The 17,964-nt window shown below is 40.5% G+C and overlaps 1 protein-coding gene across 2 annotated transcripts in view; it reads left to right on the top strand.

Annotated features, from left to right (window-relative positions):
• The first annotated feature begins 9,338 nt into the window (after positions 1-9,338).
• Positions 9,339-17,964, top strand: part of IGSF10 (immunoglobulin superfamily member 10) — an 81,071-nt gene continuing 72,445 nt past the window's right edge. Inside the window, exons 1-3 of one of the 2 annotated variants that reach the window (XM_040480488.1) lie at positions 9,339-9,445; positions 11,289-11,483; positions 15,678-15,807. In XM_040480488.1, coding sequence (XP_040336422.1) covers positions 11,290-11,483; positions 15,678-15,807 — 324 coding nt within the window. In that variant the 5' untranslated portion in view covers positions 9,339-9,445; position 11,289. Of the gene's footprint in view, positions 9,446-11,288; positions 11,484-15,677; positions 15,808-17,964 lie in introns of those variants that run through there. The other variant, XM_040480489.1, reaches the window with a different exon arrangement.

Raw genomic sequence — 17,964 nt, 5'->3', positions numbered from 1 at the left:
CCTCCCAGCCGCTAAGTCGCGCTTGCTGTCGGAACACAGTCCGTCAGGCCCCTCCGCTTTTTGCAAGCCAGACTTGGGGGCTCTGCTTGGCCGGCGAGCCGCCCCTCCGCCCCGGCTCCCTCCCGCCAGTCCGTGGAGCGCGCACCGCCTCGCCGCCCTTCCTACCCTCTTCCGTGGGCCTCTCGTCTGCGCTTGGCTCCGGCGACTCCGTTCTGCTAATCCTCTGGTGGTTTTCTGGGTTATTTAGGCAGGTGTAGGTGGAATCTAAGTGATCAGCAGGACGCGCGGTGAGCCCAGCGTCCTCCTTCGCCGCCATCTTCCTCTCCCCCCCTACATTTTATCTTTTTGATACTGTATCTTACTTTTTTTTTTTATTTTGTTAATCCCATAACCTAATTGTTTAGATAAAATTGATTTTAATTTTTTGGTATCATCCTCATGCCAGCTTTATAAGTAATTGATCTACTACCTATACTTTATTTTTGCTTTTACCAGTGAAATTTTTTCCCTTTCATAATTTTCTTCTGTTTTATGGTCTTTTCTGCTTAAGGAACTGCTTTTAACATTTCTTATAATGCCAGTTTAGTGGCATTTAATGTTTATTTAAGAAACTCTTTATATTTCCTTCAATTCTGAATGATAACCTTGCTGGGAAGAATATTCTTGGTTGTAAGTTTTTTTATTTCAGAGCTATATATAGATCATGCCACTACCCTCTGGCCTGCAACATTTCTGCTGAAAAATCAGCTGATAGCCTTATCAGGCTTCCCTGGTATGTAACTAGTTGCTTTTCTCTTGCTGCTTTTAAGATTCACTATTTATCTTTAAACTTTGACATTTTAATTATTATAGGTCTTCATATGAGCCTCCTTGGATCTGTCTTGTTTGGTCTTATTTGGGCTTCCTGGATCTGGATGTCTGTTTCCTATCCCAGGTTGGAAGAGTTTTCAGCTATTATTTCTTCACATATGTTTTCTGCTCCTTTCTCTCTTATCCTTCTGGGCCCCCTATGATGTTAATGCTTGTATTATTGATGTTGTCCCAGAAATCCCTTAATTTATCCTTATTTTTAAATCCTTTTTTTCTTTTTTTCTGTTCAGTTTGGGTTCTTTCCATCATCTCATCTTCCAGATCGCTGATATGTTCTTCTGCATCTTCTAATTTGCTGTTGATTCACTCTAGTGTATTTTTTATTTCAGTTATTGTATTCTTCAACTCTTGGTTCCTTTTTATATTTTCTATCACTTTTATGAAGTTCTCCCTGGGTTCATTGACTCTTTCAAGTCTTTCAATAGTTTTTATAACTGTTATTTTGAACTCTTTATCATGTAGGTAGCTTATCTCCATTTAATTTTTTTCCTGAAGTTTTATCTTTTTCTTTCATTTGTAACTTATTCCTCTGTCTCCTCATTTGTATCATTTTTCTGTAGTGGTTTCTATGAAGTAGGAAACACAGCTACCCTCCCAGTATTGAAGGAGTGACCTTGTCTAGGAGCATCTTCTGTGTGGACTGCATGTTGCTGGAGGCTTGTCTGGCTGGAGCTGAAGCAGGCACAGGCCAGGGCTTCACACAGTGCTCTGCACAGGAGGTGCTCTGATAGGATAATTGGAGCCAAAGCATGTGTATGTTAGGGGGCCCTGCATCCCTCTGCACTGGGGCCACCCTAGCAGGATCACTGGATGTAAAGTGGGAGCAGGCTATGGGGTCATGGGATAGCTGGAACTGAAGCCTATGTGGGTTGGGTATGTCCTGGGGTGCTTCGCTCCCAGGATTCCTTGGTGAGATGCCTGGTGCTTTAGTGGGCATGGAATAAGTGTCCTGTTGTTTATCATGCTTGGGACCGCCTTGGTGGGATGGCTAAACCTCAGGCAGGTGCAGGTTGTGTGGTCACCTTGGGGGGATGCTAGGGCTGGTGTGGGCTAGGACTCCCAGTACTCATGGAGGCAGCAGACTGGCTAGAGCACCCAAACCCTGCTCCTATTGCACTATCAAGTTGAAGAGGAAATGTAAACAATGATGCTCATTAGCACTGCCTATCTGGGCAAAAATTCCAGTAGTTCCTTCACCATTTAGAATGATGCTCTAGGTTTAGTAAATGGGTTTCCTTTCATATAATTTAGTTATCCTTTAACTGCATTTGTTGTTGTTGTTGTTGTTGTTTTTTCTGTACCCAGGGTGGGCAAATCTGTGCCTGAATCCATCAGTAGTATTTCTCCCTACTGCATTTCTCAGCGTCAGGGGTGGGTTTCCCATTGTTTCCATCTCTCCTGCCATTCTCAGTGTGGTCCCTCTAACTTTGCTGTGCTGAAGCTGTTGAATCAGCCCTCAGTTATTTGAGGGGAATTGCTCTACATGTAGATGTTGATTCACTGTATCCACAGAATAACATGAGTTCAGGTCTTTCTATGTTGCCATCTTGGATCCCTTTGTCCAAGAATAGCTGGTGTTAGGCATATGTAGGAGTTACTCCGTTTCCAGCCATTTTTCTCATTAAGAGGATGAATCTATCCCAGCTTATGAATGGTTCCTATTTTACTTTCCTTCTAGTATTGTGTTTAATTCCTATACAGGAAAGAATAGTTACCTATGTGAACTCTTTCTGCTATAGCTCTTTCAACTCTTTTAACCATTGCAAGTAGGATTTCTTTGATCTGTACCACTTAATATGGAAAAGTCTTGCTGTTCTACATTTGCAGACATGACTTTCCTAACTTAAATTTGGCAGAAAAATGAGACATGAAATTTTAAAGATTATTTACCTGAAAGCTCAGGTGTTGGGAAATCATAACAAATTAAAATATCTCTATTTGAATATTTGATTAGGTTTAGTCTTGATATTTTTGGTTAATGTTCCCTGAGAATTCATGAATTTAATTTAATATGAAAGGCCTTTATTTTACCTCATCCAAAGCTGTATTTATGACTTCATCCTATTGCTTAAACTCTTTCTCCCATATCACAGCACTTTTAAGTCCCTAAGGATGGATCTTGGCTCTGCTTTTATCTTTTAGAATTTATCATTCTTTTCAAATGCAAAACCATTTATTCTTCTAGAGTGCTGGAATTTGATTTAGTCTTCTCATGGTGGTAAGAAGTAAATTCTCTTTTCTAAATATAGAATTTCAAGAAGGGAAAAGAGCATTTACTTGTAGACTACACAGTTTTAAATGATCTGTCTAGTTAGGCATATTTTAAGCACTATGTCAAAATCTTGACAATGTTGGAATATGTCACTGTCATATTCTGGTAAGATTCTGGCAGAATACTGCACAAAGAAACTCCAAATTACAAAGCTTTTACAATCCATCCAGAAAGTAACTTCACTACTGAAGATAAATTTCTTAAATCACGTTTGGCCATTTAATCCTAGACTTTGAAGTGAAAGACCTTCAAACTCTTCTGTTTTGTATATGATACACTAGATCAGAGTTTAATGTGACATGCCACATTATGATGAGTGCCACTCCCCAGATCATGTCTCCCATGACACAGTGGGAATGCATAGGCAAGACTATGGCCAAATCCAGCCGGCTGCCTGTTTTTGTTTGATCTGTGAGCTAGGGATTTCTCAGTATGTTTAAATGGTTAAAAACAAAAGCAAAATAACATTTAGTAATATATTAAAATTACATAAAATTCAAATTTTTGTGGTTTTAAATAAAGTTTTATTAGAACACAGCCATGCTGATTCATGTACATATCACTTATGGTTCCTTTGACTACATTGAGAAGATTGAGTACTTGTGATAGAGACCCTTTGGCCCACAATATCTAACATATTCACTGTCTGGCTCTCTACAGAAAAAGTTTGCTGACCTTATGCTGAAAGCATACACTTGCCTTTGATTTGTTCCATGGCTGTCCTCAGAGTGCGTTAATTAAAACCTCTCCTGGGGAAAGGTTAAAAACAACTATGTTCACTGACTTAATGAGGAATACAAAAGTATATTTTTGTGAATTATGATCCATGTAAAATATGTGTTAAAAATCTAAGACACCCCATGCTTAAGAAACCCCTTCACTTACCCTATCAGTATTTTATCCTGTGATGTAGGTGAAAATGCAGCTATATAGATTTATAAATAAATGATAATATGAGGTGTATAAAGTTGGCATGGAATAACAAGGCTTTATTACTTTCTTCTACCATCAGAGAGACTGGATCTGGAAAATCATCACATTTTGGTATCAGCGAAGAATGGGTAAGGTCTAAGGACAATTAAAGTCTCCTACTCCAAAACTCAGTACCCTCAGAATACCTCAGGGACATGGAAAGCCTCATTCTGAGGCCAATGGCCTAAAGAAACACTGTATGTTCCACCCCTAATTATGGTTTTGGATTCCTTCCCTCCCCTTCCCAGTGGCTGACCACAGAAACCATCTCGAAGTTGCTCCTTCTCTAAAATCAACTTCTAGGGTGATTAGTGAGGTTGACTATAGTGCCCTTGAGTTCTCGTCATGTGCTTACAGCTTTAGTCCACACTCAGCTGTTAGAAAATGCTCATGAAACTCTACCTACGTTGCACTACCACATTTTCACACACGAACATTCACCTTTGGACAAGCTCTGAGACTTCATCCTAAAGAAACTAGAAGCGTTCCAGGTCTCTTAAATGTATCTCCTTCCCATGCTTAAGAAATCATGATGAATAATGCAAATGTTCACCAATCATGGCCTTTGAAAAATGCCTGTTACAAAAGCAACATGTAGCATTTACAAAGACCAGAGTATGATATTTAAGTCAGCAGGGCCAACTTATAGACATCAATTTCTAAACTATTAACTATGGCAACTTGGTCATTACTGTGCTGCTTGCCTGCCTTGTTCTTCTGTCAGGTCTGCATTGATGCGGGTTCTCACTTTTTTCTGCTCTAGCCCTGGATTTCCCAGGATCCCCAGAAGTCATCAAATATAAGATTCATCCATAATTCCTTCTTTATTTCTCTTTTATTCCCTGTATACATTCTCAACAATTCTGGTTCCTAAATGCTGCTTTCTATCTAACATCTTTATCTTCATAACCACTACTTTGTCATCTTGAGGGTGGACTATACAATTGCCTCCTAAGTAGTGTTTATAGTTCCTATAATCTGGAGTCTATGGATTTATAAGAGAAAAATGCATTGGCTATAAATTATCTCTAAGTCTTCCAAAATTGTACCCATACATGATGTTAAGAATGACTAAAGGGCTAGGGGTCTGGAATACTAATTGTTCATTGATGTATAAGTGCCTCAGGGCCTGTGGTTTGACTTCGGTTGATGGAGGTGCAATTGTATTAGAGCAGTGCTGACATTGATTGATTTCCTTCTATTACCTGCAGTATTTCTCTTCATGACACTTATCCCTTGCCCCACTTGGCTGTAACATCACAAAACAAGTGGCCAGGACTCTACACTGACAGCTCAGAACCTGGAGCCTGCTTTGGATTCTGTGTCTCCCTCTCTCTCTGCCCCTCCCCCACTCAAGCTCTGTCTCTCAAAAATGAGTAAACATTAAAAAAGAATTTTGAAAACAGGAATGGCCAGGATTTTAGGTTTACTTACATGCTGTTGAAATCACTGCTCTCAGTGGATGACTAAATTATTTGGTTAATTAATTAATATGAAAATTATAAGTGTGGGAGCCAGTAATGATTGTGCCTGATTAAGAGATATGTAACAATTTTGACATCTTTTTATCTGTTGACATGCATAGGAACGAGTTTAAAAATCCATGACTTGGTGGTTATGATTGTCAGGTGATAATATGATTTGTAAATGCTGAGTTTGGCTTATTGGTGTTCAGTGCTCTGATTTGGGAGTGAGATAAAATGTGGCATGGTTGATATGGTAAAGATGAGGAGTAAGAAGTATGTAAATATCATGAAGAATAAGAAGCAATGTCAATGACATAGATATGAGGAGACATAAATTCCCAGAGGTGAGGGTCGTAAATCCAGTCAGCTAAATTTCTGCCTTCAGCTCAGGTCATGATCACATGGTTTGTGAGCTCTAGGCCCACAATGGACTCTCTGCTGTCAGCACAGGACCCACTTCAGATCCTCTGTTCCCCTCTCTCTCTGCTTCTGCTCTGTTTGCATGTTTGCTCTCTCTCTCTCTCAAAAATAAATAAACGTTAAAAAAATTCCCAGGGGTGATGTAAAAGGCAAAGATGTATATTTGTGATGTTTACTATAAAAAAAATCAAACCTATGAATTAATCAATATTACTATTTAGGAAAAGACTTACTAAAAAGGAGAGAAGAGTGATTTAAAGAAAAATGTTAGGTAAACTGTAGTGAGAGATAATTACAGTTGCAAACCAGCTGGAAGTATAGGTGAATGACCATAGTTCAAGAAACAGGTTTAGGAGTTCACATTAACTCCAAATTTCCATGGCCAGCTATGAGACCTTGGCAAATCCTATGTCGAGGTCAACTGTATATAGCCTCTTGCTCTATAAAATAACTATCACTGAAATTTCACATATTTCTTATACATTTTAAATGATGCCATATTAAAAAAATGAAAGTGATTTGTAAATTTTAATCTATAGAAACAAATTGCATTAATAATATGGTTGGAAAGGAGAATAATCATACCTTAATCCCTGATATACTATGGACTCTCCAAATTTTACAATACCGTAAATGTAAACAGAAGCAGGGAGGCTATGGAAAGTTGGGCCTTAAGGGCAGGGGCCTTACAGTTAAAAGTTAATTCAGTATTGTGTTCTGGCTCTGAATCATTTAACATCCCTTATCCTCAGAAATTTCATCCGAAAAATGGGAATAATTTTAGAATCCACCTCTTGAGAATATTTGAGCACTATATACGCATATAAAACATTTGTAGAAATAAAGCAGATGTAGGAATCCCCCTCATAAAAAGTCTTAAAACAAAAAACATTATTAAACGGTAACTACAGCAAAAAAAAAAAAAAAAAAAAAAAATGACCCCGCGGTTACCACCCTGGGAAAATGAGGAATATAATATGCCACAGTCCTCCTCCTGTGGCTCATTTTTTTTTTTAATGTTTTTTAATGTTTATTTATTTTTGAGAGAGAGAGCGCAAGCAGGGGAGGGGCAGAGAGAGTGGGAGGCATAGAATCCAAAGCAGACTCCAGGCTCTGAGCTGTCAGCACAGGGCCGAATATGGGGCTTGAACCCATGAATGGTGAGATCATGACCTGACCAAAGTCGGATGTCAACCAACTGAGCCACCCGGGTGCCCCTCCTGTGGTTCATCTTAGTGGGGATCTGAAACTCCAGATTTTGAGTAGGAATTGACTATCACCATGAGGTTGGTTGTCAAGGAGTTGTAGAAGAAAAACTGTCCAGTGCAAGAATCCACAAGTATGCCATATTTCCAAAGTAATCATCCAAGTTTGGACATCAGGTATGAATTTTTTTTAACTTAACCATGTCAGCTCTAAGGAGCTAAAGACTATGTTCATATCACACACGCTTCTAGAGTTACTTCTGAGTCCCTGCTTCTTTAATTGTACCTCGGTAACCAACTTATTACTAACTATAAATCATTTGAATGCTTGGCCATTGGATATGGGACATTCCCAGTGTTTGGCTAAGTGAGACAACCCTGGCTCTGTGGTTAAATGCTGAGGTTATAGTGCCAGACTGCCTGGGTCTGAGTCAACTTTACTTTCTCTAAGAGCTGCAGTGACCTGGAGTAAGTCACTTTTCTTTGTGTACCTGAAAATGGAAAAAACATGAATACTTTCCTGTTAGTTTTTTTTTTTTTCTTGGTGGTGGCCTGAGGTTTAAATGAGTTGGTATTTGTAAAATGCTTGTAATAGTTCTTGTCACAGAGTAAACCCTCAAATGTAAGCTGTTGTCATTATAAGAAGTTATTTCCCTAAACTAGCAATTCTCAAATTTAGCTATATGGGAATCATCTGGAAGGCTTGTCAACACACGGATTCCTAGGTCCCATCCTTGCAGTTTCTGACTCAGTGATTCTGGGATGGAGCCCGAGAATTCATATTTTTAACAAGGTCCCCGGTGTGACAATGATGTTGTTTGTCCCTGATATCCACTGCTCTAAGGTATTAATTTCAAATTCCCATCAAAAGCTTAAATACAGTGTAACTAGAGGGAATGAAACATGGTCATTTTGGCTATATTAATTCAGTGTTTATGAGTCGAAATGTTGAGAGCCCTGTTTACAAGTGCAGGAGCTATTAAACAAGGTCTCAGTTGCTAGGGGCAATTCCTGGACAGTGGGGATGGGGGTGGAGATGACAGAGGGGAACACAATCCAAACAAATACAAATCAAACAATTGCATTGAACTGAAATCCAGTTCTCTGATAATCCTTTTCACAAGACAGGTTTCTCCAATTGGGCCGAACAGGAAATTCAAACTGCAGGTTATCACAGGTTTTCCTCACGAAGCAGAGATCCGAGAACAGCCCGTGGTAACTCAGCAAAGTCTGAAACCCAAAGGCCCGCCTGTCAACAGGTGAAAGCGGTCCGCCGAAACTGTCCTGCCCACCAACTCCCCTGTGCCCGGGAATTCGAAATCAAGGAGGAAACGAGACAGAAGGAAACAGGCGTCCCGCGCTCCCTGAGAAATAAAGAGGAGCTTGGTGGTCGTTTATCTTCCGTGTGCCGCAAAGCCCCGGCGGAGTCCCCAAACACAGAAGTCAACGTCACCCTGATCCCCGCCCCGCCTTCCCTCCAAGGCTCTGGGAGGTCCCGAGGCCCCACCCGGCGGCTGAGCTTGGGACATCGCTGGCGGCGTGAGCCCATTGGTCACCTGGGCAAAGAGGTGAGGGGCTCCTCTAGTCCCTTCCTGGAAGGGGGCCAGCGGGACGCCCGCGCGACCAGGGGCTTGGCGTGGGAACGCGGCGTGTCCCGCTGCAGGAGGCAGCTCGGGCGAGCGCCTGGGCAGGACGCACCGGAGAGCAAGGGGCCATTAAGGCAAGAAGGAGAAAGTCACCTCTTTCGTGACTGGTGCCAGGCAAAAGACACAGAGCAAAGATTAACTCAGTTGGTGGCGACCCGTATTGTGAGCATCTATGACAGATTCGTCCAAAAACAGAGGAGAAACTCCTGGGACCTGGAGGCAAAATGGAGTGATAATAGTTACATTTAAATGACAACTTTAGAGAGACTTTAAAGCACACTGTTGAGGGAGGAGAAAGGAAATTGCAAAGTTTCCACTTTGTCTTTTGTTTCTGTAAAAATTGTACCACAGGAAACGCTTCTTTTGGGTTAACGTGGGCACGGGTTACAGTACGCTGAAGCCGTGGAAACGCTCCAGGTCTGTCTCCAGAGTATCATCACTGAGCTGCAAGCCGCAAAGACTGAGCTGTTGGCTCATTTTGGGAGCAGAGAACTTTTCCTCACTCAGTTTTGGATACACTTCATTTCCTTGGTAAGATCTTCTGTCTCTGCCTGGGTCAGGAGAGGACTCAGAACCAGGAAAAGAAGAGCTCAGGTATTGTTAATTTCAATCTGTTTCCTTACATACATTTTCAGGTTTAAGTTTTTGGGAATCCACTGTGCACTTATCCTTTTAGAGTTGTGATTCTTTTAAATCGCTCTATGTGGGTATTATCCAGAACTTCTGTTTTCTAGCTGAACAACAGAATTCCCTTCATCCTACCATTTGTTTCTTTTTTTTTTAAGGTTTTTTTTTTTTTTCAACGTTTATTTATTTTTGGGACAGAGAGAGACAGGGCATGAACGGGAGAGGGTCAGAGAGAGAGGGAGACTCAGAATCGGAAACCGGCTCCAGGCTCTGAGCCATCAGCCCAGAGCCTGACGCGGGGCTCGAACTCACGGACCGCGAGATCGTGACCTGGCTGAAGTCAGACGCTTGACCGACTGCGCCACCCAGGCGCCCCTACCATTTGTTTCTTTGCTTAACGAATGATAAGGTGGAAATGCTGTCTCTAATCATATGTTTACTTAAAATGTTTGTAATCAGATGGTTCTAATGACAAAAGCAGTCATGTGGTTAATCCTATATTAAATTTTACGTTGGGCTAAATTCTAATAATAATTCCATTATCTTTATCCATAAGAAGATAAGCAGTCTGTTTTTTAGCATTGTTTATGGCTAAAGGATGGTTGCGGGTATAATCCAAAAGAAACCATTCTATCCCAAGGAATGCTGAGATTTATAAATTATGAAGGTCACTTTTCTTAGAAAAGCACAATGAAAATTTTATTGCAGCTCTTGTATAATAGGAGTTTCAGTAGAAAATTAGGTTTGGAGCCCTGAGCTCGCCCCCCACGTGTGAGTAATACATGTCATTTTTCCAACAAGCCAAGGATATTTTTTTCCCTGATGATGCTTTCCCTACTCCCATGGCAGACAGAGAAGCGGGGAGGAGGAAGGGGAGAAGCAGGAAGGAGGGGGAGGAACAACCAAGGTAAGGTACACAGGGATGTTCTTGGCAAAGCAAAAGCAAGCAGCAGCATGCCTTCCAGGGGTCAGTGTGGCCCATTCCAGTGCAGGTGCAAGGCTCAAGTCCTCTGCTCTGGGAAGTTACTGTGGTCACGTTCATTATATGGCAGGGAAGTGTGCAATGTGTCTTTTTTGGCAAGGACTAGAGGACGTGTTAGAGATTTATTCACCCATCCAGTGGATTATTACAGCTCTTAAGATTGTTTTTGAAGAAGATTTAAGAAAGCAAAAAACAGACCTTATACATGCAGGGAATAAAATGTGTTAGGAAATTTAGTTTGATCATATATTCACACATATACACATATGTACACACACACAGAAGCATACACAACATATAAAAGCCCAGAAGGAATATAGCAAAATGTTAATGATTATATCTGGGTGGTGGAAATATGAGTAATTTTACTTTCTATTATTTACAGCTTCCAAACTTACTGTGACGCACACAGATTAGTTTTCTAATCAGTTTTTTAAGAGCTGGTCTAAAAAAAAAAACTAATGTATAAACTGGAAACTAAGCCTTCTGTATTTCAATTGTCATAATACTTTCATTATGGTCTCTTATTGTCTCTCTCTATTGAATCTCTAAAGAATAGGGATTACTGCTTTTCATTAAGAAGTGAGAAGTTGTGAAGGAATTTTCACAACAATAAATATCCCACTTGATCACAAAGCTCCATGTGAGGCCAGCAGACACTATGGCTTTGTAAAGAGTGAGTTTTACCATGCAAGTTGGGAATGAATTTGGCCGCTTACGGCTCTTCAGGAAGCTCTCTCAGATTACCAGATTTACTGTGTGTGGTTGTACTGGAACTTTGCTCAAACCATACTTACAACTCTGAGGTGTGATTTTGTTTATTTTCAGGATGAAGGTGAAAGGCAAAGGAATCACCTCCTTGCTGGTCTCGTTCTCTGTGCTCTGCCTGGCAGCCAGCCCCGGAGGCAAGGCCTGCCCTCGCCGCTGTGCCTGTTATGTGCCTACAGAGGTGCACTGCACGTTTCGGTACCTGACCTCCATCCCAGACAGCATCCCACCCAACGTGGAGCGTATCAATTTAGGGTGTGTGGGAGTCCTTGTCCTGTTCCCTTCTCTAGGAGAGATGATGTTGATGCTTTGAATCAAATCCTCAAACAAACTTTGTGATTGGAGGAGATTAATCAAAAAATTTTAATACTACTTCTCTTCTGAAATAAGCACAGGAAGATCTGAAGTTTGTTAGGGGCAATAGGAAAAATTTTTGTGGTAAACTTTTACTTGGAGGAACCTGAAATCACTCTTACTAGAATAGGAGGCCCATGATTATAGAAACACTTCATTCTGACTACATTTTTGCTGGCAAATAGCTTGTTAACTTTTAGAGTTGACATCTATCAGAAGGAAATAATCTATATAAAGGATACATATGAAAAGTTGGATAGGTCTTTTTATAAGGCCCTTGGACTTCTTTTCATACAAACTGAAACTGTTTAAAAAGCTTTTTAAAATCTAAGTCTAATTAAATCAGCTAAAAGGTAACTCTATTTTAGAGGTTTATGAAAAACTGTGTGTGTGTGTGTGTGTGTGTGTGTGTGTGTGTGTGTGTGTGTGAGGGGGAGAGAGGAGTGCACATGTAGTCAGATGTAACATCATTTATTTGACAATAGTGAGCTCCTACTATGTGCCAATCACAGTGGATGATACCAGGGACACAACAATGAACAAGACCTATTATTCACTTCTAGAAGCCATAGTTACAGGGAGAAGACAGATGCACCTGAGTACAATTCAATAAGAGCTGTAATAGAGCATACAAAGTACCCTGGGAATGGTCACTAATATGATAGCTGTTATCAGCTCACTCAGTTCTTGTCCCAGATGCACCAAAGAATTAGAGATCAGAGACCAGAATGGAGAGATAGAGTTTGAGTAGATGAATATAGTACACTTTGAAGAGTGAAATTGGGCCACTGCCCAGCAAATGAGCCAATGGCCCTAGGAGCTCTAACTGCATCCTTTTAAGCCTGTTTTCTGCATATGTAAATTTGGATTTTGATTGACATTTTTGATTGGCAGCTGGTGGTTATATAATGTTTTGGCTTCTGTGCATGCGCCTACCCATGATGCATTCTGTTATATTTATTTATATGTTGTATATATATGAGTTTTTAATCAGCTTTTGCTGTGACCTTAAGGGCAAATTGCATCTTTTTTGTGCATGCTCAGGTCTTGTAAGCCCCATTGTGGCTTTTGAGCCAGCTTTGTGGATTGGCCTTTTCTGTTTTGTTAGCCTCTAGAGGTGTCCCTGAAAGTGTGGCTGTTAACCCTCCAGGGTGGCTCCAAGGGTGTGGCCAGCATCTGCTTTATCCCTCCTCCCTCATGCCTAACTGCCTAACACTTCCTCCCCCCCCCACTGGCCCCCAAGTGATTGGATCCCAATTCATTGGAAATTGGGGCAATGACTGCTATGGCTTCTTCAGACTGTTACGGAGGGTATTGCAAAGATTTTGGGAGTCCATCATTACTTGCTGACAATCAACAAAAGAAGGCGGTGGTGACTGGTGGTGTTCATCCAAGGGACTTCTGAAAAGGAAAGAGTTTGTAGGTGTCTGAAGGTTGATATCTTTGGTTGAGGACCATTTGGAAATTGATGGCCTGTAACCTGGAGGAACAAAGATACCAATATATTGATTAGTTGTGACCCAAAGAGTCCCTAGGGAGTCTCTGGAACAAGGGGCATAAAGGGAATAAGGGTGTAATTGTAAACAGTTGTGGACAGATCATCCAAGAAGAAAGATGTTCCCTCGGTATGGAAATTTTTAAGGTGGAGAAGAAAGTAAAGGGTTTGTAGGAGAAATGATTCCATAGTGGGGGGAAAAAGAAACTAAGTTGTAAAAAGGAAAAGATGGCTATGACAGGCCCTGTTCCTAATGGGATGACACAGAAAGAGACAGAAGACTTATGTGCCATGAGTAATCTTTTTGAAAAGCATCTTTTAGAAGAGGTTCACAGGAGTAGGCATCCATGGTATTGGCCAGGGGCTGATGCCATGGTTTGACTCTGGAGTGATGGGTCTAGCTAGGGATTCCTGGTACCGTGATGGTTGTAGGGAAAGACAAAAGAGCCCAGAAAGGCCCTTTCCAAGTAGATTCTAGCTATGATTTAGGGGAATCATCTTCCAGACTTTCATTAGAACCTGATCACAGTTCATATAGAGGAGGTGACTCTTGTTTGGTAGTGGAAAGTGTTAGGTCATATTCCTTTAAAGCCTGTTGAAATTTGCATATGGAGAAATAATATGAGTTTGTATCCCTAGAGTCTTTGGATCTACCAAGAAGTCTGTAGGTAGGAAGGGTGGCCAATAGGGGACCTAGAAAGGACTTAAACCCAGGGCCTCCTTGGGCCTATATGACTACAGAGAAGAGCAATGGCAAGGCTTCTTTCCAGTTTAGTAATGTTTCTTGTGTGCGTTTTTTTTTTTTTTCAACGTTTATTTATTTTTTGGGGGACAGAGAGAGACAGAGCATGAACGGGGGAGGGGCAGAGAGAGAGGGAGACACAGAATCGGAAACAGGCTCCAGGCTCTGAGCCATCAGCCCAGAGCCCGACGCAGGGCTCGAACTCATGGACCGTGAGATCGTGACCTGGCTGAAGTCAGACGCTTAACCGACTGAGCCACCCAGGCGCCCCTCTTGTGTGAGTTTTTTAATAGTACCTTTTAGGTATTGGTTAGCCCTTTCCACCTTCCCAGAAGGCTCTGGCCTTCAAGCACAGTGGAGGTGGTATTTCATACCCAGTTCTTTGGAGACAGATTGAACTATGGTGGCCACAAAGAGGTGACTTTCAGAGGCCAAATGAGGGAATGATTTCATGTAGAAGTTTGTTGACTACCTCAGTTGCTCTTTCAGTCTGTGTGGGGTATGACTCTATCTACGCTGTGAAAGTGTCAACAAACATGAAGAGGTGTTTGTATCCTCTGCAGGGTGGCATCTGAGTAAAACCCATCTGCCAGCCTTCCCCATGGTAGGATCCATGCCTCTGTATTGTTGGATTAAGTCCAATGGATGCCTTCAGGGTTGTTCTATATGCAGGTGGGGCAAGAGGAAGTTATTTGTTGAACCACCTGGGAAAATCCTTTACCTTGGAATGTTCAGATAATGAGAGTTTGTAAGGCATCTGTCCTAAATGACAGGAGTCATGAAGGGCCTTAAATAGTTTGCATTGAAGATTTTGAGGAATGACCAAGATTTCATCTAACAAATACCATCAACTGTTGTCTAGGGAAAATCCCTTTTCATTTGCCCTGGGTTTATCCTTTTCTGTATATTTGGACTGTGGTAGTGGCAGAGGGCCGGATATGCGGGCCCCCTGTAGAAGAGGCTCTTGTTGGCTGGCTGCTTGGTTGCCCTGTATTATTTCTGAATATCCTTTTTGATGATCCTTGCATTTGACCACTGCCATTCCCTTGGGTCGGTATACAGCCTCGAGCATGCGGGTCATGTGGGTTTCATATTTGATGGGCATATTTTCGGAGGTGAGATACCCTCTTTCTGCTCAAATGGTGGTGTGGTATGTAGGACTAAGAAGGCATATTTCAAGTCAGTGCAGATGGTAACTCTCTTATTTTTAGCCAGCTCTAGCGCTCTGGTAAGAGCAATGAGTTCAGCTTGTATCCTTACTATCTCCTGGCATTGAGCTAAGCACTCTTCATGTATTCATTCACTTAAACCTCATGACACCTTTTGAGTAGCACATATTATGTGTACTTTATAGATGAAGAAAGTGAGACACAGAAAGGTTATTAATTTTACCCAGGGTTGCACCACTACCAAATGCCTGAGTTCCTAATCATAGCCAAACTATTTGGCTTCAGAGCTCAGGTTTCTTAACTACTACTTTATAATAATAAATTCTATGTGGGAAAGTGAGGGGGACACATAAAGCAATGGTCTGGGTCTTAACAGTAGTCACAAATAGAGAGGGGTGGAGTCAAGGGCATTCCAACCTGAAGGAACAGCATATGCATGAAAGTTTGAAAATGAGAAGAGATGTGGTGTGGAGAGTGTAACCACGGCTGCCAGGCCCAGGTAGAGGATAGACCTTTGGTATCTGGTGAATTTCAATAATATTTCAAGCATATGACTGTCTCCTTAGAGCACAGGCTATAAGAAGGGAGGTAGTGGGTTTTGTGTGTGGATGTGCATGCATGCGTGCTTTTGCTTTGACATTTGAACTTCAGTTGACCAGCCTAGCTTATACCTGATATTTTTATTTCAGGTACAACAGCTTGGTTAGGTTGACAGAAACGGATTTTTCTGGCCTGAACAAATTGGAATTGCTACTCCTGCACAGTAATGGCATCCATACAATCCCTGCTAAGACCTTCTCAGATCTGCAGGCCTTGCAGGTAAGACCAGTGAGGGGAAGGTGCAGGTTAATGAAGTGGGATGTACCCTTGAGAGCTGACCATTCCAGGGGAATCCAAAAATCATCATTCTGTGAGTTAGAAGGACATATCAAAGGAAGATGTCCAAGACTGCTTTCTCTTTAAATGAAATGGTATGTGGAAATTAGAATAACAAGAAAATTCTGAGGCAAGTTTTCTCAGACCTCAGGCTAACAGGAAAAAAAACAAAACAAAACAAAACGGTACCCAGGGATTATCACTACACCTTTAAAATTTAATCCACAAAGGCAACTTTTAGTCATGTTCATCTGGGAATTGAATGTGCTTCTTAAAAATAATTGCTGTCTTAGAAGTTAGCTTTCTACACATCAATATACTTTAAAAATTTTTATTTACTTATTTGTACCTTGTCTTGTTCAAAAAATTTTGAGTAGTTAATGGGGACTTCTTAGAATGCATCAAATATTATAAGAATTATTATTCCAGTAAGTAAGAAAGTAAAGATAAAACAAATATAGGGATAAGAAAAGGGGGATTACGGGGAAATGCATGTGTAAAGATCAGTATGTCTGCTATATAAGTAGGACTTAAAGCTTTTGAGAGGCTATCTCACCATTCAAGATGACTATTAACTTTTTAAAATATATTTTAAAAAACCTGTTCAGGAATGGTACAACCATTTCTGATTTATTCTTTCTTTGATAGATTTTTTATCGATGTATATTTGATACACAATATTTCAAGTGACAGCAAGAGTGCCTCAATATTAATCACATTAGGAAGTGATTACTATGACAAAGCTAGCTACCATCTGTCATGATACAAAGTTGTTACAGTATTGTTAACTATATTCCCTATGCTGTACCTCACATTCCCCATGACTTGTTTATTTTATAGCTGCAAGCTTATAACTTTCAATCTTTTTACCCTATTTTGCCTACCCCCGATCCCTGTCCCCTCTGGCATCCACCAGATTGTTCTCTTTATCTATGAGTTTGTATCTGTTTTGTTTTTGGGAATCCACAGATAAGTGAAACTTGATGGTGTTTTCCTTTTTCTGACTTCTTTCACTTAGCATAATACGCTTTATTCCCGTCCATGTAGTTGCAAATGGCAAGCTTTTATTCTTTTTTATGACCAAGTAATATTTGTGTGTGTGTGTGTGTGTCTACATACACATCCTCTTTATCCATTCATCTATTGACGGACACTTAGGTACCTTGCACATCTTGGCATTTGTAAATAATGCTGCAGTAAACATTGGGGTGCATGTATCTTTTCTAATTAAGGTATTTATTTTGTTCAGATGAATACACAGAAGTGAAATTGCTGAATTGTATGGTAATTCTATTTTTAATTTCTTGAATAATTTTCATACTACTTTCCACAGTTGCTTTTTGTATTCCCACCAACAGTGCACAAGAGTTCCCTATTCTCTAACATCTTCACTCACACTTGTTATTTCTTGTCTTTTTGATGTAGTCATTCTGACAGGTACTAGATGATATCTCATTGTGATTTTGATTTGCATTTCCTTGGTGGTTAGTGATGTAGTGTATCTTTTCATCTGTATATCTTCTTTGGAAAAATGTCGATTCAGATCCTCTGCCCATTTTTTAATTGGATTGTTTGAGTGTTGGGTTGTATGAGTTATTTATATATTTTGGATATTAACCCCTTATTGATTATGTCATTTGTAAATATCCTCTCCCTTTCCATAGGTTGCCTTTTCATATTATTCATGGTTTATTTCACTGTGTAAAAGTTTTGTAGTTTGACGTAGTCTCATTTATTATTTTTTTTATTTTGTTCCCCTTGCCTGAGGAGACAAGTCAAAAAATAAATTGCTAGGACTAATGTCAAAGACCTTACGATGTTTTCTTCTAGGAGTTTCATGGCATCCAGGTTACATTAAAGTCTTTAATCCATTTTGAGTTTATTTTTGTGTGTGGTATAGGAAGGTGGTCCAGTTTCATTCTTTGCAAGTAGTTGTCCAATTTTCCCAATGCCATTTATTGAAGAGACAGTATTTTTCCATTATATATTCTTGCCTTATTTGTTGAAGATTGATTGACAATACAAGTGGGGGTTTATTTCTAGACTTCACTGATGCTTCACTGATGTGTGAAGTCAGCACCATACTGTTTGATTACTATA

This window comes from Herpailurus yagouaroundi, unplaced genomic scaffold (assembly GCF_014898765.1).
Source record: "Herpailurus yagouaroundi ecotype Mexico unplaced genomic scaffold, PumYag 159, whole genome shotgun sequence".
NCBI lineage: Eukaryota > Metazoa > Chordata > Mammalia > Carnivora > Felidae > Herpailurus > Herpailurus yagouaroundi.
Note: the sequence above shows the minus strand (reverse complement) of the source record. Positions and strands in the feature narration are given on the sequence as shown.